Genomic DNA, 24,642 nt, shown 5'->3' with positions numbered 1-24,642 from the left:
TGAGTTTGTATTTAAGTCAGCCTTTTACATCAATTAAACAGTTATAAGAACACTTTACCATTTGTATAGTTTTACATTTATCCATTTAATAGAAACTTGAGGAGTTTTTCAGTGTTTACAGGTTGATTTTTGTATACATTTGTGTATAAATACATATAAGGTCCAGTTTGTACTTGCACAAAATGCCAAGGAAAGGTCAAAGGTCACAGTCCCAGAAGCTTAGATGGCAAAAGCAGAAGGAACAGGTAAATCTTTCTCAGACCGGTGAGCAGGTAAAGGTGTCTGTTACAAGTATTCCCAGTCCAGAAGTGCAGCTCAGCGTTCAGACAGCCGCAGTGTCTTATGCAGATGTGGTAAAGAGAGGTGTTTGCTCATCATCGGTGCCAAATGCTAAAGTACAGCAGGTAATCCAGACTGAACCCCAGCTAACTGTGCAAACGCAGCATGATGGAGAAGCTCCAGGACCGTCTCATGTACAGGTTACAAACAGTGAAAGTCGTCCACGAGTGAGTAGCATCTGTGCATCCCGAAGCCAGGCCAATGCTAAGTATGGAAAGTACCGGAATCAGCAATGCATGGCGAACAGTTTGGTTTTCCTGTCATTCTTACACGAGGATGAATTCATTACCAGAGCAGATCTTAACCGTGTGTTGGACAAAGGCCATGCCGTGTATTCAGATGCCAGAAAGAGGTTTGTGAACAGCGTGTTTCTAGCCTGTGATGAACTTCCCACTGTGATCATCAGCCGCAGACACGAGTATCAAGTCGACATGTCTCAGTTTGCTCTTTATGGCACATTTGACGGTACAGATCATCTTCCGAGCCTTGAACAGGGACTACAGTGTTTGGCTTCAGACATTTGCTATGCTTTGCTAGTCATGGGAGGAACAGCCATTGCAGTTTCCAGGCTGACTTCAGGTGAATACGCATATTTTGATCCTCACCCACGTAAGTCTACAGGAATGCCATTGTCGCTGAATGTAAGTGGTGGAACTGCAGTGATGTTAAAATTCACACGTCTTAACGACATGATTGACAGGATCAAATGCTTGTACCGAAAGTTTAGCATCGCACCAACCTGTACCTATGAGCTACAGCCAATCGAGTTTCACAGTCAAAACGCTCCTTACCAAAGAGATGCTGATCAAACCACCGAATACAGACGAACCGCTGCAAGTGTTCCAGCCGCAGCTTTAAATGAACCTGTCCATGAATTAAATTCCCAAACAACCACTGAGCAGACACGGAAAACTGTTACGGAGACTGTAATCACTGAAGTGACATCATCCAGGGTGGATTCTTCAGATGAGACAGCTGCTACTGAAAACAAGAATCGTGCTTCTGATTATTTACAGAAAGAAACATCTGCATCTTCTGTGAGAGAAACTCAGGTAGTATCAGATGCTGTTCCTCAGAATGATTCAAACACTGCCTCCTGTTCAACTAAGGCAACACAGGAAGTGCCACATAAAATTTTGAAACGTAATAAACAGGAAGCACAAAAAATGAGGAGAAGGTCAGTGGCCCAACAGAAATTACCACAAAGAAAGGAAAATCAGAAAAGGAAGGAAAGGGAGATGTACACTTTTGATGAAAGCTTTAAGGCAAAGAAAAGAAATTCCAGTAGAAAGTCTAATGATCCAAATCACAGACAGAAAAAGAGAGTATACAAAAATAATCTGTATAAAGTAAATGCTACATATAGAGAGAAACAGACAGAACATTTGAGAAAGATCTATAAAGAAAGAGATGATTTTAAGGAAAAACAGAAGGAGCAAATGAAAAGGCTGTATAGAGAAAGTGCTAAAATTAGAGAGAGAAAAAGGGAATGTGTCATAAGGACATACAAAGACAATCCTATATTCCGAGAAAAGCAGAAAGAACGTATAAGAAGAACATATAGAGAGTCTTCTATATTCCGAGAAAAGCAGAAAGAACGTATAAGAAGAACATATAGAAGTTCTGTTGAATTCAGAGAGAAACATAAAGCCTGCATGAGGTCATATGTATATAAACTATATAAAGAAAGTGAAGAATTTAAAAAGAAAAAAATATCTTACATCACCAAACGTTATGGAGAAGAGAGACAATTTCAGCAACAACACAAAGAGAATATGAGAGAACGAATGAGAGTAAAATATTGGAACAGTTTTTCTTTCAGACAGATGCATAATATCAGATGTGCAATGAACATAAAACGAAAATATCGTCAGATGCATCGACCAGCTGAAAGTTTACAGTGTCATCCAGATAACAGTTTAATGAATGAGGCCATATCTCGTTTCAGATCAAACATTAAGTCAGCACCATCTTATGTTTGTACTGTTTGTCTAAAAGCTTCTTTTCCTAATCAGGTGAAAATCTGCAAAAGAGAAAATTACTCAAAACACCAGACTGTAGCTCAGCAGTGTCTAACTGGTAAATTTGTTCATGTGTGTGATGAAGCATGTCATGATCACTGCAGCTTTCCCGTTGAGAGAAAAAAGGAGTATATCTGTCACACGTGTCACAGTTCCCTCAAAAGTGGACGCATGCCAAGGCTTGCTGCTGTCAATGGTTTAGAACTGCAGGATATTCCAGCTGAACTTTGTGATCTCAACATTCTGGAGAGACATCTGATTGCCAAATGCATACCTTTTGCTAAGATTATTCCACTTCCAAAGGGCAGACAGAGACTCATACGTGGTAATGTGGTGTGTGTACCATCTGAAGTCCAACAAACAGTTGACTCTCTACCGAGGCTCAGAAACCATTCACAGATAATCAGGATAAAGCTGAAAAGACGACTGTGCTACAAAGGCCATCAGCTGTTCCAGACTGTCACCTGGTCTAAACTCATTGAAGCCCTGCGTAAACTGAAACAAATTCATCCACAGTACACAGATATTGTTATTAGAGATGATGCATTGCTTTGTGATCCAACGTTACCTGATGATGACAGCAGTGATGAAGCCAGCATGGCAAGTGATGATTATAATGAAGAAGATTTAATGGAAATTGACAACTATGAAAAAGATGCCCTTTTGTGCGAAAACGAGTCTGAAATAGAACAAGATATTAATATGGCATCCTGTGATGAACAACCAGAGGAACAAAATCCAGAGGAACCAGAAAGTGATTTGAACAATGGAGGTTTTGCTCTAGAAAGTTGTCTGCAGCCTGTAGACATTTCAGAAGAGATTCTCTGTTTCAGTGATAACACATATTGTGTGGCTCCTGCAGAAAGAAACAATCCTGTTAGCTTCTTCAGAACTCCTCATTTGGAAGCCATGGCATTTCCTGTGCAGTTTCCTACTGGTCAGAATACACTGGATGAAAAGAGACTTCTTAAACTCACACCAAGTGCTTACTTCAAGTCAAGGCTTTTCAACACTGATGCAAGATTTGCTAAAGACACAAATTACCTGTTTTTCTCACAGTTTGTCACTGAAATACATTTGGCTAATTCCAGCATGACAATACAGCTAAGGAAAGGTAAAACTATGACCAAAGATGGACGCAAAATCACATCAGGAATGTTACAAAGTAAGACAGAAGTAGAGAAGCTGGTAAGAAATAAAGATGCAATCAGATTTATGCAGCCACTCAGAGGAACTCCAGCTTACTGGCAGAAAACTACCAAAGATTTATTCAGTATGATTCGTCAAATAGGAACACCTCAGTTCTTTGTCACTTTCTCTGCTGCTGAGATGAGATGGCCTGAAGTGATTCAAGCAATAAAGAGACAGCAAGGTGAAGAGGTTGATTTTGAAGCCCTGGACTGGTCAGAAAAGTGTGAAATTCTAAGATCAAATCCAGTAACTACCATGCGAATGTTTGATAAACGTGTTGAGGCTTTGTTCAGAGATTTGCTTTTTTCTCCTGCACAGCCCCTTGGTGAGATCATTGATTACTTTTACAGAGTTGAGTTCCAGCACAGAGGTAGTCCGCATATACACATGTTGCTGTGGATTCAAGAAAAGGTAGAAGTAGATGTGGATGACGACCAAACTGTCTGTGACTTTGTGGACAGATACATCTCAGCTCAACTCCCTGATCCAGAAAAGCAACCTGAACTGCACAAAAAAGTCACTGAACTACAAAAGCACAGCAAAAACCACACAAAAACATGCTTTAAGAGTGTGAACTCTGGTTGTAGATTTGGGTTTCCCAAACCACCAGCCACAAGAACAATGATTGTGAGACAGGATGAGGATTCAGACACTGAAGCTGCAAAAGCCAAACTCAGACCTTTGATGAACCTGCTGAAGGAACCTGAAGCTGCTTTGCTCACCATAGAGCAGATTCTGTCACGATGCAACTTGACAATGAATGAGTATGAACAGTGCCTCCAGAACATAAACAAGAAAACAGCTCTGATTCTGAAACGTGACCCAAAGGACTGTTGGATCAACAATTACAACTCAGACCTGCTTGAAGCCTGGAACTCTAATTTAGATGTCTCATTCATTTTGAATGCCTATTCATGTGTAGAATACCTCTGTAAATATATAACGAAGAAAGAATCTGGCCTCTCTGAATACCTGAAGACAGTTATCGATAACTCTGATAAGAACACCGTCAATGAATGTGATGAAATGAGAGCTGTGATGCAGGCTTACTCAAAAAAGAGAGAGATCAGCGCACAGGAGTGTGTGACTCGAGTCTGTGGCCTAAAAATGAAAAAATGTTCCCGCAGTGTTGTATTTGTACCAACAGATGATAACCCAGTAAAAATGAGTCGGCCCATGAGCTTCCTGGAAAGCACAACACATGACAGCTGTAATATTTGGATGACAAGTTTGAGTGATAAATACAAATGCAGACCTGAGACCCCAGAATATGAGGAAATGTCGCTGGCTGATTTTGCTGCCCTGTGCCGGTTGGTGAGTGGTCCAAATGAAGGAAAAGATGTGCTTCCTCTTCTAAACCAGCTTGGATTTGTACAAAGGCGAAAGAATGATAAACCAGCTATAATCAGATATTACCACTGTTCACAGGAAAAAGATCCTGAGCAATATTATGGTCGACTGTTGAGACTTTACCTTCCACACAGATCAGAGCAGGAACTGAAACCACAAGGGTTCCAAACCTATCAGTCCTTCTACAACTCAGGTTTTGTACGACTTCCATGTTCAGACCACAGTGAGTCTGTGAAAAGGGTTGTGAAAAGAAATAAAGACAAGTATGAGAAGAACTCTGAGGATATTGAGAGTGCACTGGAAGAGTTTGAACAAAATAGGGATGTTGTGATTGATGAATGGTGTAATCTTGCTCCTGAATCTGAAGTTGTGAGGCTGCAATGTGATGAGAATCTTCCTGAGAGACATTCTGATGATGAGAACGAACAGGAAAATGTCCCTGACTACAGTCGTCAGTCTGATGCTGTAACAGAGATCAGAGCCATCAGAGAACAACCTGCAGTAGATCCAGCCGTGGTACGTGTAATGTATCAGAATCTGAACCAGAAGCAGGCCTGCGTGTTCTATACTATAAGAGACTGGTGTATTCAGCGAGTTTGTGGTTTGAACCCAGATCCATTTTTCTTCTATATCAATGGTGGTGCAGGAACTGGAAAGTCACATCTGATTAAATGTATTCACTCTGAAGCATCAAAGATCCTGAGCAGACTGCCTGCTAATGCAGAAGAAGCTGACATATCAAATCCAACTGTTTTACTTACTTCATTTACCGGGACAGCAGCTTTTTCTATCAATGGCTCTACATTACATTCTCTACTGAAACTACCCAGGAGTCTGAAACCACCCATTCAAGGACTTGGTAACCAACTGGATGAAGTCAGATCTGAGCTGATGAATGCAGAAATTATTGTTATTGATGAGATTTCAATGGTTTCAAAACCCCTTTTTGCCTATGTGGATGCAAGACTGAAACAAATCAAAGGCACTCAGAGACCTTTTGGTGGAATGTCAGTTTTAGCTGTTGGAGATTTTTACCAGCTGCCACCAGTGCGACAGTCTAAACCTCTCTGTGTTTACGATCCAGAACAGATTGACCTATGGCAGGAACATTTTCAGATGATCACTCTAACCGAGATCATGCGTCAGAAAGATGATGTGGCCTTTGCAGAGATGTTGAACAGGATTAGAGTCAAAGAAAAGACAGAAGAGCTTTCTCAGTGCGACAGAGATTTGTTGTCACAGGCTGTGACTGCACCAGAAGAATGTCCAACTGAGGTCTTACACATTTATGCCACCAACAAGAATGTGGAATCCCACAACACAGATACCCTGAAGAAGCTTCATTCAAACATCATAATCATCACTGCAGACGATTTCCAGAAGGATAAACGTACAGGCAGAATGGAACGAAGAGACAAACCATTTACAGGTGGGAGAAATGATTTACCTGACACTCTGAATGTTGCTGAAGGAGCTCGAGTCATGCTGACCAGAAACTTGGACACACTAAACGGTTTAGTCAACGGTGCTTTTGGTATACTGGTAAAGGTGGTGAGATCTGAAAATGATGGACACATAATCAAACTGGGGCTCAGAATGGACAACCGGCAGCCTATGAGACACAACCGCAGTGCTAATGCAGCATCTGATGATCTGGTTTACATTGAGAGAGCAGAGGAGAGTCTGAAGTTTAAAGGAGCGGTACGCAGACAGTTTCCTGTAAAGCTAGCATTCGCCTGCACAATTCACAAAACTCAGGGTCTTACAACACAGACAGCTGTAGTTTCAATGAAGAACATTTTTGAACCAGGTATGGCTTATGTTGCTCTCAGCAGGGTGACGTCTCTCAGTGGACTCTATTTGCAGGACTTGGATGAGAAAAAGATTTACTCCAATCCCGAGGTAACTGCAGCGCTCCAAACCATGAGACAAGCCAGCGTTGAGGAAATGATGCCTCTTCTTCAGGTCAGAGAAACAGCCAGCAGACTTGACACTCTTACACTGATCCATCACAATACGGAGGGTTTGCCATCTCACATCAGTGACATCAAGAGTCATCATGAAATGTGTTTAGCAGATGTTTTGTGTCTCACAGAGTCTCACCTCCAAGGCTCCTTTGTTGCAGACAGTCTTCATTTGGATGGCTACACCATGTTCAAACGCAACAGACATGTGTCCTACACAAACTTTCCTCACATGGCCAGCAGAAGTGGTGGGGGAGTTGTTGTGTATTTGAGGAATCATTTTCAGGTTCAGGTAAAACAGTATCTGCATAATGTCACTGATCTTGAGTTTTTAGTGTTGAAGGTTCAGGCTCCATTCCCTGCACTCATTGCGGTTGTGTACAGACCCCCTGACTACAGTTTGACACCATTCATGCAAAACCTGGTAAGTCTTTTAGATTCCCTTGAAATCATGGACTGTCACCCAATCATTGTGTGTGGAGATTTTAATGAGAACCAGTTGCAGAGTGGAAGAAAACAGATTCTGGAGCAGTTTCAGTCTAGAGGGTATTCACAGCTGATCTCTTCTGCCACTACAGACAAGAACACCCTGCTTGACCTCATTTTTATTTCTCAGCCACAGAAATGTCTGCAGTCAGGTGTTCTGAGGACATATTACAGTTACCACAATCCTGTCTTTTGTGTCCTGTCCTCGAGCCAATCATGAAGTCGTCTGGTGAGTTTTGAAACAATTACAGATCATGTTTGTTACAGATTTTACTGATTGTAGAGTATGAAAAATATTTTTCATTGGAAAAAATTGTCTTCCCTACTCTGTCTGTAAGAAGACCCTTTCTTATTGCAATGTTATTAATCATTTCACCAAATCATGGCTGTACTTCATGTAGAGCCGGGAGATCTGCTTTCTGTTATCATGCACCTCAGATCTGAAATATACTGCATTAAACGGACATAATTTATTTTTTATTCTCATGTTTTAAATGACTAAATCTACTTATACATTTTTTCATGGATGTTTATTGTCATCTCCTTTTTTGATACTTTTTTTACTCTGACGTATGTATCTCAACAAACGAGATCTTCCCCTCCAAGATGCTTTCAAATATGAAATAGTAAATAAATAAATCCCAGATAAATGCAGGTATTTATTATGGGTCACGTGAATAAATACAGACAATTATATTTTCTTGATTATAGTAAATTTTGTAAAATCAAATGTTTTTGGGATGAATGAGGTTTTGCTTATCATGTTTTACAGGTAAAAAATGTTAAAAGTTTTAAACTATCTTTAGGCTACCAGAGATGTCTATAATTATACATTATGTAGAGAAAAACATTTTTACAGGTTACAGAATTTGTATAAAAACTGATTTAGAAGTACATGGAAAGTTTCTGCATCCATTTTCTGACTTGGCCTTTATCCGGGTGGGTTTGGGTTTGGGTGGATAAAGGCCAAGTCAGAATTCTCTGAGCAGCTGGAAAAAGCTGCTAATAAACAAAGACATCAGAAAGCGGGGGCTTTAGGTGTAGCCCCCGCTTTCTGACGCACTAATTAGATTTAGTAACTGACACCCCATACCAGCATTACATAGACACTTGCGGGGCTGAGATGGGTGGGTATGGGGGGGTGGGTGGTGTTAAAAGCACTTTATGTTTTGTAGATGTATTTTTTTCAGACAGGGCACACACAGTCCTGTTTCCTTTGTGGGAAAACCTTCAAACTTCACCATCCTCAGCTGAAACAACAACATCTTAACACCATCTTCATGAACTGCTGAGCCAAACCTGATCCATCAGTGCTGGACTGCACAGATAACTACATGCCACACAGAGACTGCTGTGTTATGAACTGCCATACCAGTATGTCTTCAATGGAGAAGATGACACACCCATCACCTGACCTCCTGCCTGATCTGGAGACCATCATGATGCTGCCACACTACACACCTCTGAGACCATGAATGATGACTCCTACTGAGGAAACTGTATTTCCTGTCAGAGATGCTCAGTGATCCTCAGAGCAGAGAGAGGTATCATTCTTTATCTTTGATAAAAAAAAATGTCAGTGTTTTTAATTCAATTAATATATTAAAATCCTGTTTAGTGCATAAATAATTCCACACTCAAATGATTATACTTGTTGACACTTTTTGAGTTTTAATTCACATTATGGATTACAAATCTATGCTTTTTCTACTCTGTCTCTCTGTGCAGGTATTGCTGTCTTTTGAGTTCTTCAGTGTCCCAACTGGGACATTCAAACCTCATTGCAGAGCTCATGTCTTTCCTCACCATCATGCGAGTGTGAGATTGCTCTGGATTCTGGTTATGTGGCCTGCAGCACCTATAAGGTATTTCAACATTGTTCATTGTATAACTTATTTGTAGTTTTTAGGCCTTAACACAAATAAAATGTTCCTTTTTCTGTATTTTTTAGAACAAGCTCGTCCAGTGTGCCTGCATTCCAGCTTCTTAGACTCTACTCAAGTGGACAGAGTATCAGTGTTTGGCCACTCTTACAGACACCAACTTCTGTCAACTCACTGCTACTGATCAGGCACCTCACTCCAGGAAGACAGAGGGCTGCAAGCCTGTCATCGTTTCCAGTGTGACTTTGCATTCTTGGGGTAGCATCAGATTTTTCCCACAAATATTCAACGGTAACACTTATTTTGAGCTTATTTATTAAATCAAAAGGCTTCCATTGTGTAAATTATATTTGATATGTTTTTGTCTTCTTTTAGATTTAGATGCAGTGATCGGATGTGCTGGAGCTTTGTTAACTGCGTGGAAAACATCTGTTTGTGATGGTATTTAAAGTGAGGCTTTAAGGTGACAGTTTCCTTGTGATTTCAGTCCTTTTACTAAACAAAAACATTTTTAATTAACATATTATTTTTTTTAGCAGCACATCATTGTTCAAAGGTAAATAGAGCCACATGTCACACCAACAATGAATTTTTGCCTCTGTTTGTGTCACCAGATTTTACAAACAATATCGGATATATAAAACTGAACTTTGGATTAATGTGCACATATATTGTTTTGTATTTTTGATTGTTGAATAATTATGTTGTAGAAAAACCACAATCTATTTACCCAAACAACGTAACTTGTTTGGGTAAATAGTGAATTACTGTAATTTTAGTCTATAAGTATAGCAACCTGAATTCATACAAACACACAGCTCTAACTCTTGAATTGTAGGCTGCACAATAATGATCATTTGATTACTATGGACATTTAAATCAGAATCTATTGAACCATTACACATATTCTTTATAGAGATTACACAATCTCAAAAAAAGAAAGTGTTTAAGAGGATAAGTAAAGAAAGCTTAAAGTGTGTTTGTATGAATATTGTCTTAGTATGGGGTGTCAGTAAGTACATGAGTATAGAATAGGTGTAACAGTGGTTTTCCACATCTGTGCTTAGACTGCTCTAAAACAGCGGTCCCCAACCCCAGGGCCTCGGACCGGTACCGGTCCGTGAGTCGTTTGGTACCGGGCTGCGAGAGTTGAGGCTCAGGTGTGAAATGTATAGTTTTCAGGATTTTTATTGGTTTTCAGCGTTATTTTGTCATCGTTTTATCGTTAACTCGGTTTTCCTGGGTCTTTTCACGTGTGTTATGAATAAATCTTCTTTTTTTTCGGTACCGGTACTAGTTTTATTTTGTTGTATTTATTCGCGACACCTTATAGGCCGGTCTGTGAAAATATTGTCGGGCATGAACCGGTCCGTGGCGCAAAAAAGGTTGGGGACCGCTGCTCTAATATATATAGATAATGGGTCAGACATATAGTTTGACCCATTAAGTCTGTTTGAAAAGTTCATGAAGGTCTCATCCAGTGCTATGTGTTTCTGTTTATCATTTTATGAGGTCACACAGCTGACATGAGTCAAAGTAGAACCATAACATTCATGTTAATGATTCTACTGTTTATAGCTTCTTCATGATGACTTTCATCCTGGTCACAGTACTATGTGAAAAGCTGTAAGAGGTAAAGTTAACCCAAATATTATCTGATCATAAGTCACTCTCTAACATTGATTATTTTTCAATATAATTTATTCCCCAACAATGTTCTTTATTTTATCCCTGTTTCTTTAAATATGCACATCAATTGTTCAGCTGTGTGACTCTCCATACCTAAAATATATCACAATGTGAACTTCATTTCAACAGTATTCCTTAGTTTGGTACCATATTCATCATCAAATTAGGAAACTGTAAACTAATTGAAAAAAGAAGCTTTTGAAAATTTTAATGTGGCATTTGAATATGTTGTTTATCCTTGCCACACGGTATGTGCAAAAAACTCCAACAAATCAGAAAACATATTTTGTTTCTCACTTCCCATGTATAAATATATATATATGTATATGTATAAATTTTTAAAATAGCCTGTGAACATAAACATGGCAAACAAGGATATATTCACAATTCCAACGGATGCTTCAATTGTTGGACAGTGGATACTGGACTACCTCACAGAACGCCCACAGTATGTGATGACACAGGGCTGTGTCTCTGATACACTGTCTACAGTACGGTGGCCTCACAGGGAACTGTGATGGATCTGTTCCTCTTCACCTCCTAGACTGCAGACTTCTCCATCACCTCCCCACGCTGCCACCAACAGAAGTTCTCTGACAACTCTGCCATAGTTGTCATCACCACAGGTCTGTACTGAGTCCACTGGTTTCAGGAGAACCACCTGCTGATCTACACCTATGTACATTACTTTTCTCAGTTTATATATATATACACCCACTTATTGGGAGTTATATGTCTACTTTTTAATGCACAAGTACGATACACAATCTGCAGTTTTCTAATTCTAAATATTCCTAACTATTTAAACATTTTTCAGTATCCTGCTCTGTTTGCACTCGATCTGTACTCAAATTTTAACAACTGTACTGTACTCTGCTTTGGTAACTATTGTCCATGATGTAAATATGTAACAATTGTTTCTGTTCTGTGTCCTGTTCTGTTTGTATATGTGGGGTTTTTTTTTGTGCTGCTGATACAAGCACATTTCCCCTTGTGGGACAATTAAATGATTATTCTAATCTATTCTATTCTAATTGATATCATATTCACCCAGAAATCTCGAGTTCATCATTTTGCCCTACCACAATTATTTGAATTAAAAATTAAAAGAGCAGGAATGTTAAAATCAATAATGGAAGGAATTTGTTGGCTTTTTCAAAAGGTACAAATCAAATATTGTTTATAGACCTGCCCCCTTTATTATCTACAAAATTCAACATTAAGCCTTGATCAGTTCTGTTATTCTTCTTTTTTTAAAAACATTTTATAGACTTCCAGTGTTCCAAAAATTACAAACAAACACAAATATAAGATTATTATGTAGAATTTTTAATATATAAATACTTAACACTGGAAAATACTAAAACTGTTAACTATAGTAGAGAACTTAACAAAATGTCATTAAAAATTATAAATACTGATAGGAAAAAAAATTCATACTTTTTAAGTTATAAAATACAATCACATTTCTGAACAAAGGAACGGTACGTTTTGTTTAAACTATTCGTATTGATATTTTTGAATATGTACAATATGGTTTCCCTTTATTTTAACTGTGACTTTGATTGCTGCCTCCTCCAGTTCCTTGTCAAAGGGACTCCACAGCTCATTTTGAATGTAAAGGGTCTTTCCATCCTCCAGTAACACCTCCAGGTGGTTTGGCATTTCTGCCGTGGCCACACCAATGATGAGAATTTCAGCTCGCTCCTCGACTTTTGTCTGTTGACACAGCATAGGCACACATTTAGCCCAGAAAACGTTGGGTTTCTTTATCCAACAAGAAAAAAAGAAAACCTATGGTCATCACGTGGTTTCACTAAGTCACCAAGACACATACATACACACATTATGTCTTGATGCATGCTCAATCATCCAGGTAAGTAAATTCCAAAATGCTTAATTATGTTCACCTGGAGAAAAAATACCCAGCACGCCCCTGCGGGCGGTCAATCCTTCAAGCTCGGGTCCTCTACTAGAGGCCTGGGAGCTTGAGGATTCTGCGCAATATCTTAGCTCTTCCCAGGACTGCGCACCACTATGTCCGGTTGGTTAGCCAACCGGACATAGTGGTGCGGGATCTCTGTCCAGAAAAGTGCAGTTCTAGGAACAGCTAAGATACTGCGCAGGACCCACAAGCTCCCAGGCCTCTGGTAGAGGACCCGAGCTTGAAGGATTGACCACCCGCAGGGGCGAGTGGTGAATTTTTCTATCTATCTATCTATCTATCTATCTATCTATCTATCTAGTGTTTGTGTGTGTGTGTGTGCGTACGTGCGTGCGTGTGTGTGTAAGATAATAAAATATATATAATGTTATGTCAAATTTGAAAACATAGTTTTAAACATTTGTTGATAAGACAAACAAAGGTTTAGCTTCTTCATACCTCAATCTTTGTAAATGTTGTACTCTGAAGATGTATGCCATAAGACGACTGTCTATGCTTAACGTGAGAGACGCTGATGTGGTCTCCCACGTTGAAGTTATTGGCAGCTGCCTCCCTCCAGAGGCAGATTGTCATGGCAAAACCATCCTGAAATCACAAACATGACAGAATTAAAGATTCATTAATTAATTAAATGATAACAAGTCCAGTAACTAGAAAAAAAGCTCACAGCCTCATACATTCTGTACCAGCAATGTCAAATTTGTCACATTAGTTTAACCATTTTCAATATAAAACTTAAATTCCATCATTACCTCCTTCAGCTGCAGATTTTTAAGGGGAACGTATTCTTTTCCCGACAGCACCTTCTTTACAGCAGAAACCTGAAAAGTAAATTGAAATTTAATGTCAGTAATAGTCAGTGTAGTTATCTGTGATAGGTTTTTATTTCTTCAGTAATCTGTTTAGATTATGTTATGGTTGTTGTTAAGTATTCTGCCATTTATCTTATCAGAAGCAGTTTTATCTGTATCGGTCATTAGGATGATTTTCATATACTGTGATTATGAAACAGGTTGTAGGAAATCCTTCTATAAACAATACATTTTGCAACTTAGTTTAAGTGACAGCAACATAAATGAAAAGTTTGCCAGTTTCAGGTATATAAAATCTACTTGTTTTCCATTATGTCCAATTCAGGGTACTTTCTGACCATTTCTGTTGTATCTGCTTTTATTTTTATTATAAAGGATATATTTAGATTAAGACTTTTGTGCGAATTTATATACAGAAGTGTATAAAATAATTATTCTGTTTTAAATAAATAATTATTTATCAAGTAGAGACTGTTCATTAAAATCTAGCCCTTACAACACAAATGTACGTAGGCACAATGCAAATTGGCTGCAAAAATGCCAGAAATGCTCTGAGGAAAATATTTTTTAAAAATTGTGCTTAACAATCTTAACAGAATTTAGTCTCTGCTTGACAGCAAAAACCCAAATTATTTTCACTGTAAAAAATACTGGCAATAATGGCTTATTTGGAAACCTAAATCCATGTAAATTCTGATGGAACCACAAATACTTACCTCCACCACCTCCCCTTGAACTGTCATGAGTCCGTCATTTGTGGAGCTCATGTTGAGTGAGGTGAGAGGAGCAAGAGGATGCAGAAGATCCTCTGCTTGTTTTACTAGACCTTCCCTCACACTTAGGGTCGGTGCCCTAAAAAATTGTGTTCTGGGTGTGACACTAATGTTGTAAGGGGGGCCTGTGCCACTGAGTTCATGGCCTCTCATAATAAATGACCCCCCCTGCTGGACTTTAGAGGCATGTGCTTCAAATATTGTGACCTTTGTCACAGTCTGGCCATCGGTGATCGCCGCAATGGTGTTCGTCTTTGTCATCAGGGGTTTTGGTGTTGCATCTTTGAAGTCCCAGCTAATGACTTTTAGCTGGTCACAGGACTTTAAAATTTTTATGTGCAGTGGGGGTGGCCGGAAGTATGGCGTGTCAGGGCGGTTGTTGAGAAGTTTTGTCAAAGCCATTCTGAAAAAAAAGCAACACAAAAAAATATTAAGGGGTTAATACATTTCTATTATAGCAAGGGTCATATAATATGGTAACACGTGTAGCTTTTGTGCAGTCTTTTTACTTTCTGATGTCAAACAAAACTCATAAATACCTTTCTGAGGTTCCTGCTTAAAAATGACAGGCCAAAAACACAGGCCTGTCTAAAAGTTTTTTTTTGATATACAACGTTGGTTTTAAAATAAAGCTGACAGTTCTAAGACTTCTATGAATTAATCTAAATATTACAGCAAAGACAAGTTGGTGAAAGTAATGTTTTTTCTCACCAAATTGTTATTCATTTATTTTTTGTATTTTCTAGCATATAATCTCCTTTGAAAATACTGACAATAAACAAGAAATCATCATATGAAGATTGTCTGTGCAAAGATTGATGCTGCTGAAGTGAAACAGTGAAATTACAGTTCTATTCACAATTTGGTCTGTGGCTTTGAATTTCTAAAGAGCAGAGATGATTTAACTTTATTGAAATGCCTAAATAGTTGGGTTGCGGTCACGTGGTTCTGATGACGTGCGGAGGCAGCGCGATTTTTGAGTGGAGGGCGGAAGTAAACATGGAGGACACTGTGGAGAGTCAGGAGAGCAGCTATTGTGCAACTTTAGACCCCGTTTCTCGGGAGAGATATAAACAGATAGTTAAAAAATATATCGGACGTGATCCGTATTCTTTGAAAATGTCCGAATACACCACAGAAGTAAAGGATTTGCCTACTATCGAGGCTGTGGATATCACCAACTACTTGGTCCTCCAGACTTCTTACTACACTAGGCAGCAAATGAAAGCTTTCAAGAGTCTGGAGGCGTACAATTTTTTTGTCAGCGGGTGGGTCCACAACCTTGGAACAAAACGTCTCCGTGATGGATACAGTTTGGTGTTTGCAAGGGTGAGTGTTTGTTCTTATATTGCTTTTTAAACACGCTAACAGTTAGCGGTAGCGGCTTTAACGTCAACAAACATGCCACATCCTTAGGACTTCGTTAGAGTGACAGTTGTTTGTTTCAAGGTAAACCATTCTCAGCGGTCTAACGAGACACCTCTGAAGACTTGGGTAATTGCAAAGGAGGATGGAGAAGTGATTGCAGCTCATTGCAATTGTATGGCAGGGTTAGTAGCCTATTCTCCACTGTCACTAGGCTCAAATCCGGGCTCTCAGCCGTCTGTTGCATTATCCAAAATCGCCTCTGCACATCGATGCTGTTCTGCCTTAAGCTTCATTCTTTTCTCTCGTTTGAGAACTGATTCCGATCTGGGTTTTCGTTCGTAGCCGAGATTGACCGTCGGAGCCCAGTCCTCCGACTCTACGTCATCCAAAGCACTTGGGCAGCCTATAGTCCCAATCAAGTCAATATTAGACTACTAACTTAAAAGCACTAAGTAAACGAGAATTTAACGACAACCTAATGCTAATAAGTTCGTTTGCAAACATAACATTACCTCTGACGAAGTGGTCGCTGCAGACACGGGCATTGGCAGACTCTGCTCCTCCCGACTGTAAACGTAAATTTAAAATCCATTTTTTCCTACGTTTTTCGGTTAGAATTTTCCATTTTTCTCCTCTTCGTTGGGCTATTTTTGGTACCCTAAAATACCGTTTATCAGTTTCTCTGGTCGACCTACTGGAGCATCCGTAAACACAACAGGACATAGGCATTTTGCGTACTGTCTGTCTGTGATTTTGCGCTTATCTTTTTCACTTCCGACCGCCAGTCAAATTTCGCGCTTTACGTCGACGTCACGTCTACGTCAAATGAAACCTAGCTATTGTTCGTTGTTTCAGTATACATTCTCTCCCCCCCCCCACACACACACACACACACACACACACACATAAACGTGGCTCTTTCTATTGGTCCCCTGTGTTAATCATTTGTGCCTCTCTCTATTGGTCCCCTGTGTTAATCATTTGAGCCAATAGAAAGACAGTAATGTACCCTGTTTTCACTTCAGTCTCACCCTCTGTAAGAAAATGGCTTTTTTGACGAGAGGCATTGTGGGAGATGAAGTTATTCAGAATATGGTTTCCATTAGGTTTTTGTTTAACTCTTTTAGCTTAATTCCTATTGGTTATTCAGTTTTTGTATAGCTTAATTGAGAAAGTGCTAGAAAGTGTTGTTGCCAGGGCAGAGTGCCAGCCTTAAGCAAAGTTAGAGACTCACAGCTCAAACTTAACATCTTAAAGTTTATAAAACTGTTATAGATCTTGAAGATTTGTCAAATTCGTTAAGATCTTAATATTTCATATAAAAAATTAGGACTGAAATTATTTTTCATTAATACATTTAGATCTTTTTTTCAATTAAATACCCATGAGACAATAAGTTCATCAACTATGACACCCACTAATATATTACTGTCAATAGTAAATGTGAATTTATTGATAATGAATTTCTCTGCAATAGAAACGTAACATAGGAAAAAGAAAGAAAAGTCAGATTAAGTTTTGGTACTTTGACAGTCTTTATATTGACAGCAAGTTAAATGGCTAGATCTTGTGTCTTGCCCTATATTATAATATATATATATAATATAATATATAATAATATATTGTATTAAGGGTAGTAAAAAACACCCTCAAAATTCAATCCGGTTGTTCTAGCCGTGTCTGGAACTAAACTCCATATATCAAACGATCACTATGGCATTACTGAGAGCTGAAAAACTGTCTAAAGTCTTTCATCTTTAATAAAACGATCAGCGTTCTGCTCTACCAGGTGTAACAATTGAGTTTAACATCCAGGCATCCATGAAAACGGAATTCATGACATTTAACGGAGTTAGAAGTCAGATACTTACGTTTTATACAGTAAAAGCCGTCTGTGTCCCTCGAAGTATCTTAGAAAGATTCGGAAAGATCCAACAAGGTTCCCGCCGGTCTTTAAGTTACAACTTGTGACGTAATCTGTTGTCACCCGCTCTGATTGGCTAACTACGATTGTGTTTCGTGATTGGACTGCCTTGTAATGATTTTATGTTATCACTGTTTTGGGTTATTTTTGTTTGTTAACTCGTCTAATTTTAATTATGGAATTATCATTACTATTTTATAAGTTTCAAACGTAAAATTTGAGATTTATAAAATCTGTTATAGGGCTTTGGAGTTGACGTCACGCCGCAATGCATTGTGGGAGCATGTCACCATTTTATCAGGCCACGAATCAAAACAAACACACTCGTTTGGACGGAAGATACAAACCGTACTTAAAAGCAGCTCAAAACAAAAAAAAAACTTTATAGATTCAGATTATGTCGGATGCGAAGAGACGGTACTTGCAAAAAATAGCGTGCATTGGAAATGTGGACCCGTATGAAAAAACGGCAGTGGAGCAGAAGCCCCGAAGCCTGATATATTTCCGTACCTGTGGAGTCAGCGCATACACAGCGAACCATTTCGCAATTATAAATGTCTGGAGGCGCACATCCGATTAACCAATGGTTGGTTACAAGATTTGGCTATTTTTAGACTCCACGTTGTGAATACCTCATCATTCAAACAAAGGTAAGTCAGCTTGAGTACTGCGAGTAAAATGCGTTTGATTTCCCTCCGAACATTCAGATTAGTGCAGCATAAATTCATTCATGAGGGGAAATTACAGTGAGAACATGTTGAGGCTGTTAGATGGATAACATAGTGAGTTCAGTGCACTGATATGACCATTGTCCTGAAGGATTTAGTCATTCTCTATGGTTAAAGAAATTGCACTAATGAATCCATATTTATTATATGTAATTCTAATTACATGTCTTGCTTCCGTGTTTGTGTGCTGTGTAACTAAAATACATTTATTTTAGTTTTATATATTGATTAATGACCTGCAGATTTGATCATCACTTAAGTTGAACTTTATGTGTTGTCTTATAAATCATACACAAAATGCCACATTGAAAAAAGGTTTTATTATCATTTTGACACTTGAATTAAATTTATTTCCAGAAATAACTTTTAAAATTGAATATCAGTTACCTGTATTCTAGTGCTATTTATTAAAATTACATTTTAAATAAAGGTATGCTATTTGGGTACTCTGTCGGACACTGAGAAAGGTCAGAGAAATTATACTCTGAGAGACTTGGTAAACAATGCATGCATGGTTGTTCAATTCAGTTCAGTGTTGCTGTTTGTCTACTTGTAAAAAGATAAATTCACAGAATTATAAATGACTCTGACTAACTCAAGCTTCATTTTGAGTGCCATCATCTAGCCCTCTTTGTACCTGGTGGATGTCACAGGCCTCTGCCTCTCAATTATTTTATAGCCATTGTGTGTAATGCTGGGCTCACACTGTGCGATTTTTGGCCCATTTTGAGCCGATTTTTGAGTCGTGCGACCGTTTTGGCGATCGGCCCGATTTTGGCCTTCATCGTGCGTCGTGCATCGTGTAGTATACGTGGGGTAACGACAAGCGATTGACACCTCACGACGAGCTCCCGATCATCAATCGCTTGGTCGTGAGGATTTCAAACCTGTTTGAAATCCTCGCGACCGTCGTGAGGGTGTCACCGCAGTTTGTCACACTGCGCACGCGCAAACACAAATGTCAGCGAAAAAGACGGAGCAGCACGGCTGTGCAGCGTGTGATCTGGACACAAGCGGTGGAGGCACAACTTGTAGAACTTTGGCAAGCTCATCCGAGCCTTTTCGGTGTGGCCTCACAAAATTATCACGACCACAACAACCGTGAAAATAGTTGGATCGACACTGCTGCTCAATCACAGCTGCCTGATCAATGTTTTTCATTAGCAATTTAGCAAAGTTGATGGTGGTGGTGTGTCTGTGTGAGTGAAAGACAGAGAGAGCGAGCGACAGAATTTCTGTTATAACCTTCATTTTATGCACGCACAGTGTGAGCACTCAGGTCGCATCAGAGCATCGGGTCGTATAGTGTGAGACCCTGCACCGTGACCTATGAACTTCTAACCCCTGCGAGTAAATCGCACAGTGTAAGCCCAGCATAAGACTGCCTCTCTGCTGGGCAGACACTGCGACTTTTTTCGGCCCGATTTTGGCCTGCCTCGTGCATCGTGTAGTATACGTGGGGTAACGAGAAGCGATTAACACCTCACGACCAGCTCCCGATCATCAATCGCTTGGTCCTGCCTCGGGACTGTCCTGAGGGTGTCACCGCAGTTTGTCACACTGCACACGCGCAAACACAAATGTCAGCGAAAAAGACGGCACAGCACGGCAGTGCAGCGTGTGATCTGGACACAAGCGATGGAGGCACAACTTGTAGAACTTTGGAAAGCTCATCCGAGCCTTTTCGATGTGGCCTCACAAAATTATCACGACCACAACAACCGTGAAAATAGTTGGATAGACATTGCTGCTCAATCACAGCTGCCTGACGTTTTTCATTAGCAATTTAGCAAAGTTGATGGCGGTGGTGTGTCTGTGTGAGTGAAAGACAGACAGGGAGAGCGACAGAATTTCTGTTATAACCTTCATTTTATGGACACACAGTGTGAGCACTCAGGTCGCATCAGAGCATCGGGCGGTATAGTGTGAGACCCTGCATCGTGACCTATGAACTTCTAACCCATAGGTGTCAAACTCTGGCCCGCAGGCCAAATTTGTCCCGCAGCCTAATTACATTTGGCCCGCGAAGCCATACCAAATTATTATTAGAGCTGGCCTACTGGTATTATCCAGCTTATATATATATATATTGTTTAGTATTAAACTTTGCTTGTTCCATATTCAGTTTTTCAGCAAAACTTGTTTGAGTCCATAAGAACAGATTCATTCTTAAATCTGGAGGAAGATTTTTTTTTTCAATAAATATTAATGTTAGCCCGCGACTTTGTTCCAGTTTTGAATTTTGGCCCTCTGTGTATTTGAGTTTGACACCCCTGCTCTAACCCCTGCGAGTCAATCGTACAGTTTGAGCAGGAGCTGAATCACGCGACTGACAAAATCGCACAGTGTGAGCCTTGCTCTTTCAATCAGAAATGAAGCTGAAGGTTGTCTCTTCACACCTACACCAAGACAGAGCAACCGTGAGACAAACCCAAACAGCACTGAGATTCATATTAAGGCCTCACCCTTTAATGTTCTTTTCTAACCTGCAATAAATAATATGTTATATGCTTGTTTGATAAGTATTTTTTTTTTAAAATATTTGTTATTGCTTTTTTTCAGGGGTTGGAACCAGGGCCAGCTATTAAATGGTCATCAGCAGACCAAGGCTCAATCAAGTCGTGGAAGGAGGAATCAGGTGAGATAGTAAGCTGCTGTTACATACAATATTAGTGTACAACAGTCAGGTAACATGCTCCAAGCACAATAGAAAGTGCAATGTTTAAATATAATTAATATGATTATATATACATCCTACAGCAGCTATTCACAAAAGTAAAGACAAATAAACATAAACAGTAAAACTTGTAAACAGACCAAAAACTGTCAGACATTGATAATCCAGTTAAAAGTGATTTAAGTGATGAATAAAGTGCTCAGGTGCAAAACTATTGTGTGCGGGGTAGTTTTTAAGTGTATATATTGTTGTTATTATTATTATTGATATTATTATTATTATTGTCATTATTACACAGATGACTTTCACAGTGCCTCATTTTACCCTCATATTATTATGTGAGGCATTTAACAGAAATAAACTGTACAACGACTTGGCTGGTGACCCACTTCACATCTCCTTGCTAAACACTGGAGAATCATGCAAAGACTTTGATGTAATAGATTGACCTCTAACAGCAACCATGGGCATCAGTGATGAGAAAACCTGTGTTGAGACAGCATTGGTGAGTGTTCTTTGTTACCAGCAGCCCAAATTAGCCACAACATCTGTAAACATTTACCAAGATCCTCTTCTTTACCTGCCACTGCTACTCTACACTGTGAGTACAGGCTGGACCCCACAGAGTGTGTGTGTGTTTAGTGGGAGAGAGAGGACCCTGCCCTTATTTGGCAGCATGTCATTGTAGGATTTAAATTGAATATAGTTAGACTGGTTGACTGGATTAGAGCCTGTGTTTGTGTGTCCCTCTGTGCATTTGTGTTTCAATATGCCTCCATATTTGTAATTTTGTAAGTTATTACTATTCTGCTAAATCATAGTATTTCTGGTACTTTTCGGTACTTGTGCTAAATACAGTATTTCTGCTAAATCATACTATTTCTGCTTTTCATAAGATTTGTGCCTAATATAGTATTTCTGCTAAATTATAGTATTTCTGCTTTTTATACTATTTGTGCCTAATATAGTATTTCTGCTTTTTATAGGATTTGTGCCTTTATTCTTTCTGTTATCTTATACTATTTCTCCTAAATTCTTGTATTTTTGAGAAGTTATGTTTCTGGTAAGTTACAATATTTCTGCTAAGTTCTGCTATGCTATTGTATTTCTGCCAAGTATTATGTTTCCTCTAAGATATTGCAGTTCTGCTAAATTATTACATTTTAGCAATGTTCCTTTGCTTCTGCAAAGTTTTTACAATTTCTGCAACTTTTCAGCTTTTTCAGCTACTTTTTGCATACAGCTTCAGCTTTAAGCATCCACACTGCATTTTCGCAGGAAATGCAAATTTTTCTAGTTCTAGTTGCTTCCGTACACTTTTTGGCACTTAACTACTTCCACAATTTTCAGCCGATTTTCACCGTTCAAATTTTAAACTATTCTGCTATTTCTGCTAATTTACGCTACGATTTTTGCTATTTTTAACTATTATACTTTTTAAAATATTAAGCTTTTTTCCTTTAATTTGTCCCATTGAAATGAATGGGAAACTTCTGCAATTCTGCTAAAATTTGCTTGTTTTTGAAACTTAACTACTTCCTCATATTTTCACCTAGAACAACCATTCAAACTTTAAAATGTTCACAAATTATTGGGCTATTCAGGTATGATTCAGCTTTTTCAAATGTTTTACTGTTTTACTTTTATGCCTCTTAAAGTTTTGAGTTGCAAAATTGTGATTTTTCACAAAATACATGCGTTGTTATGGTTGCTATGCTCTTGGCTTCCAGTGTGCCACTGAAGGTTTTGCAATTTTCACTTCATGTCCGAACAACTTCTTGCGACTTGCTCAATTTTCACTCAACTTCCACAAATTATACATCAAAACGTAGGTATTTTTGCTGGCTTTCAGAAAATGTCACTATCATTGTTGTGGGATTTATAGAATTTTTGCAAATCTCCTCAGACCAACACAAGGTCTCAAAACTGTCCATATAAAGTCAATGGAGAGCTTGTTCAAAATCATCGCTGGATTTCTGTAATGAGAGGCATATTCGAATCGTCATATCTCCTTAACGAAGCGACTTTAAGACATGAGGCTTGTCCCCGAATATCTTCAGACACCCCTGACGCTCACAATTCAAGAATTTCTTTCTCACCTATTACCGTTCTGAAATGAGTTGGACTTGTTTGAGGGTAGGAAATTCGTCCTTCGCTCAGATTTCTTCAGATTTAAAACTCTGGAAATGAACCACTTTTTTCTCTCGTCATAACTTTTTTTTGGATTTCCACAGAGACCTGAAAATTTCCATGACTGTTCACCAAAGCCTGCTGTCTCTTACGGTGAAAGAATGATATCGATACTCCAAATAGATTTCGAGTTACAAAGCGTTGTTTGAGGGCAAGTCAAGGCAGTTTTTGCTTCGCTCTACTCAGTTATGGTGCATTACAAGTCAAATATCTTTAATAATTCATATTTTAATGATAAATTGTAAACACTGGAAGATTCCCCCATCTCTTCTGAACAAAACGGTGTAAGAATGACCGCTCTAGCCCCTACGGTTTGGGAATTATGGTCATTTGTTTGAGGGGAGTCCTCACTATGAGAAATAGGCTGCAATAATCCTGTGCCTCTCTGTGCTGCGTGTGTAAAAAGAGGCACATGTTTTGGCGGGAAAAAGTACACAGGCTCTCTGATTGGTGGATTCAAATTCAGCAGCTCCCAGGCTGACCTAGAAACTTACTTCTCTCTCCCTGTGCATTTTTTTGCTGATTTTTTCATTTAACAAGTATATTTGAGGGACCCTCAGCATGTTCAGCATTTTTTCAGCTGTCCATTTTGCTTTTCCAATTTTTCTGTTTAACTTATTACTATTGTGCTAAATCATACTATTTCTGCTATTTTATAAGATTTGTGCCTAATATAGTATTTCTGCTAAATTACAGTATTTCTGCTTTTTATACTATTTGTGCTAAAACATAGTATTTCTACTAAATGTAGTATTTATGCTTAATCATACTATTTCTGCTTTTTATGGGATTTGTGCCTAATATAGTATTTCTGCTTTTTATAGGATTTTTGCTCAAACATAATATTTCTACTAAATGTAGTGTTTATGCTTAATCATCCTATTTCTGCTGTTTATAGGATTTGTGCTTAATATAGTATTTCTGCTAAATTATAGTATTTCTGCTTTTTATAGTATTTGTGCTAAAACATAGTATTTCTACTAAATGTAGTATTTATGCTTAATCATAGTATTTCTATATATTTCTATATATTTCTGCCAGGTCCCCAGGCAGCCAATCCTCTGTGAGGACTTAGACATTCAAATTTTCAAATCAGGGCCTGCACGGTTTCCCAGCCAATCATATATGTGTCCTGAGGCATTCAAATTTGCATATTGGGGCCTTCATGGCTTCTAAGCCAGCCAATCATATCTGAGGGCTGAGGAATTCAAATCCACAAATCAGGGCCTGCACAGCTTCCCAGCCAGCCAATCATGTATGTGGGCTCCAGGTATTCAAATTTGCATATTGGGGAATTCGTGG

General features: G+C 38.9%; 3 protein-coding genes across 19 annotated transcripts; 2 read left to right on the top strand and 1 right to left on the bottom strand.

The window, feature by feature from the left end:
• Nucleotides 1–65: 65 nt before the first annotated feature.
• LOC146665710 (uncharacterized) lies at nt 66–11,913 on the top strand. 13 transcript variants are annotated; one of them, XM_085413449.1, is made up of 7 exons: nt 66–7,113; nt 7,201–7,289; nt 7,482–7,580; nt 8,527–8,895; nt 9,080–9,216; nt 9,303–9,525; nt 9,610–11,913. In XM_085413449.1, the coding sequence occupies exons 1-3, from the start codon at nt 183–185 to the stop codon at nt 7,569–7,571; spliced, it is 7,110 nt and encodes a 2,369-aa protein (XP_085269575.1). In that variant the 5' UTR covers nt 66–182; the 3' UTR covers nt 7,572–7,580; nt 8,527–8,895; nt 9,080–9,216; nt 9,303–9,525; nt 9,610–11,913. The 13 variants fall into 13 exon arrangements, with proteins under 13 accessions (XP_085269575.1, XP_085269571.1, XP_085269573.1 ...); XM_085413445.1 differs by having other exon boundaries at nt 7,201–7,580; XM_085413447.1 differs by having other exon boundaries at nt 66–7,289; nt 8,542–8,895.
• A 383-nt stretch (nt 11,914–12,296) lies between these two features.
• LOC146665709 (uncharacterized) lies at nt 12,297–17,786 on the bottom strand. Of its 2 annotated transcripts, none has more exons than XM_085413438.1 (5): nt 17,693–17,786; nt 14,397–14,856; nt 13,621–13,689; nt 13,307–13,453; nt 12,297–12,642 (listed from the first exon to the last, which is right to left on the bottom strand). In XM_085413438.1, the coding sequence occupies exons 2-5, from the start codon at nt 14,853–14,855 to the stop codon at nt 12,424–12,426; spliced, it is 894 nt and encodes a 297-aa protein (XP_085269564.1). In that variant the 5' UTR covers nt 14,856; nt 17,693–17,786; the 3' UTR covers nt 12,297–12,423. The 2 variants fall into 2 exon arrangements, with proteins under 2 accessions (XP_085269564.1, XP_085269563.1); XM_085413437.1 differs by lacking the exon at nt 17,693–17,786 and adding an exon at nt 16,334–16,661.
• On the top strand, nt 15,366–22,125 carry LOC146665708 (uncharacterized). Of its 4 annotated transcripts, none has more exons than XM_085413440.1 (3): nt 15,366–15,782; nt 21,036–21,111; nt 21,449–22,072. In XM_085413440.1, the coding sequence occupies exons 1-3, from the start codon at nt 15,405–15,407 to the stop codon at nt 21,490–21,492; spliced, it is 498 nt and encodes a 165-aa protein (XP_085269566.1). In that variant the 5' UTR covers nt 15,366–15,404; the 3' UTR covers nt 21,493–22,072. The 4 variants fall into 4 exon arrangements, 2 of the variants coding, with proteins under 2 accessions (XP_085269566.1, XP_085269565.1); XM_085413439.1 differs by having other exon boundaries at nt 21,505–22,067; XR_014912646.1 differs by lacking the exon at nt 15,366–15,782 and adding an exon at nt 17,812–18,395 and having other exon boundaries at nt 21,505–22,125.
• Nucleotides 22,126–24,642: the final 2,517 nt, after the last annotated feature.

Source organism: Rhamphochromis longiceps, linkage group LG7 (genome assembly GCF_057381845.1).
Source record: "Rhamphochromis longiceps isolate RC_006_pf linkage group LG7, R_longiceps_female_GT1.1, whole genome shotgun sequence".
Lineage (NCBI taxonomy): Eukaryota > Metazoa > Chordata > Actinopteri > Cichliformes > Cichlidae > Rhamphochromis > Rhamphochromis longiceps.
Note: the sequence above shows the minus strand (reverse complement) of the source record. Positions and strands in the feature narration are given on the sequence as shown.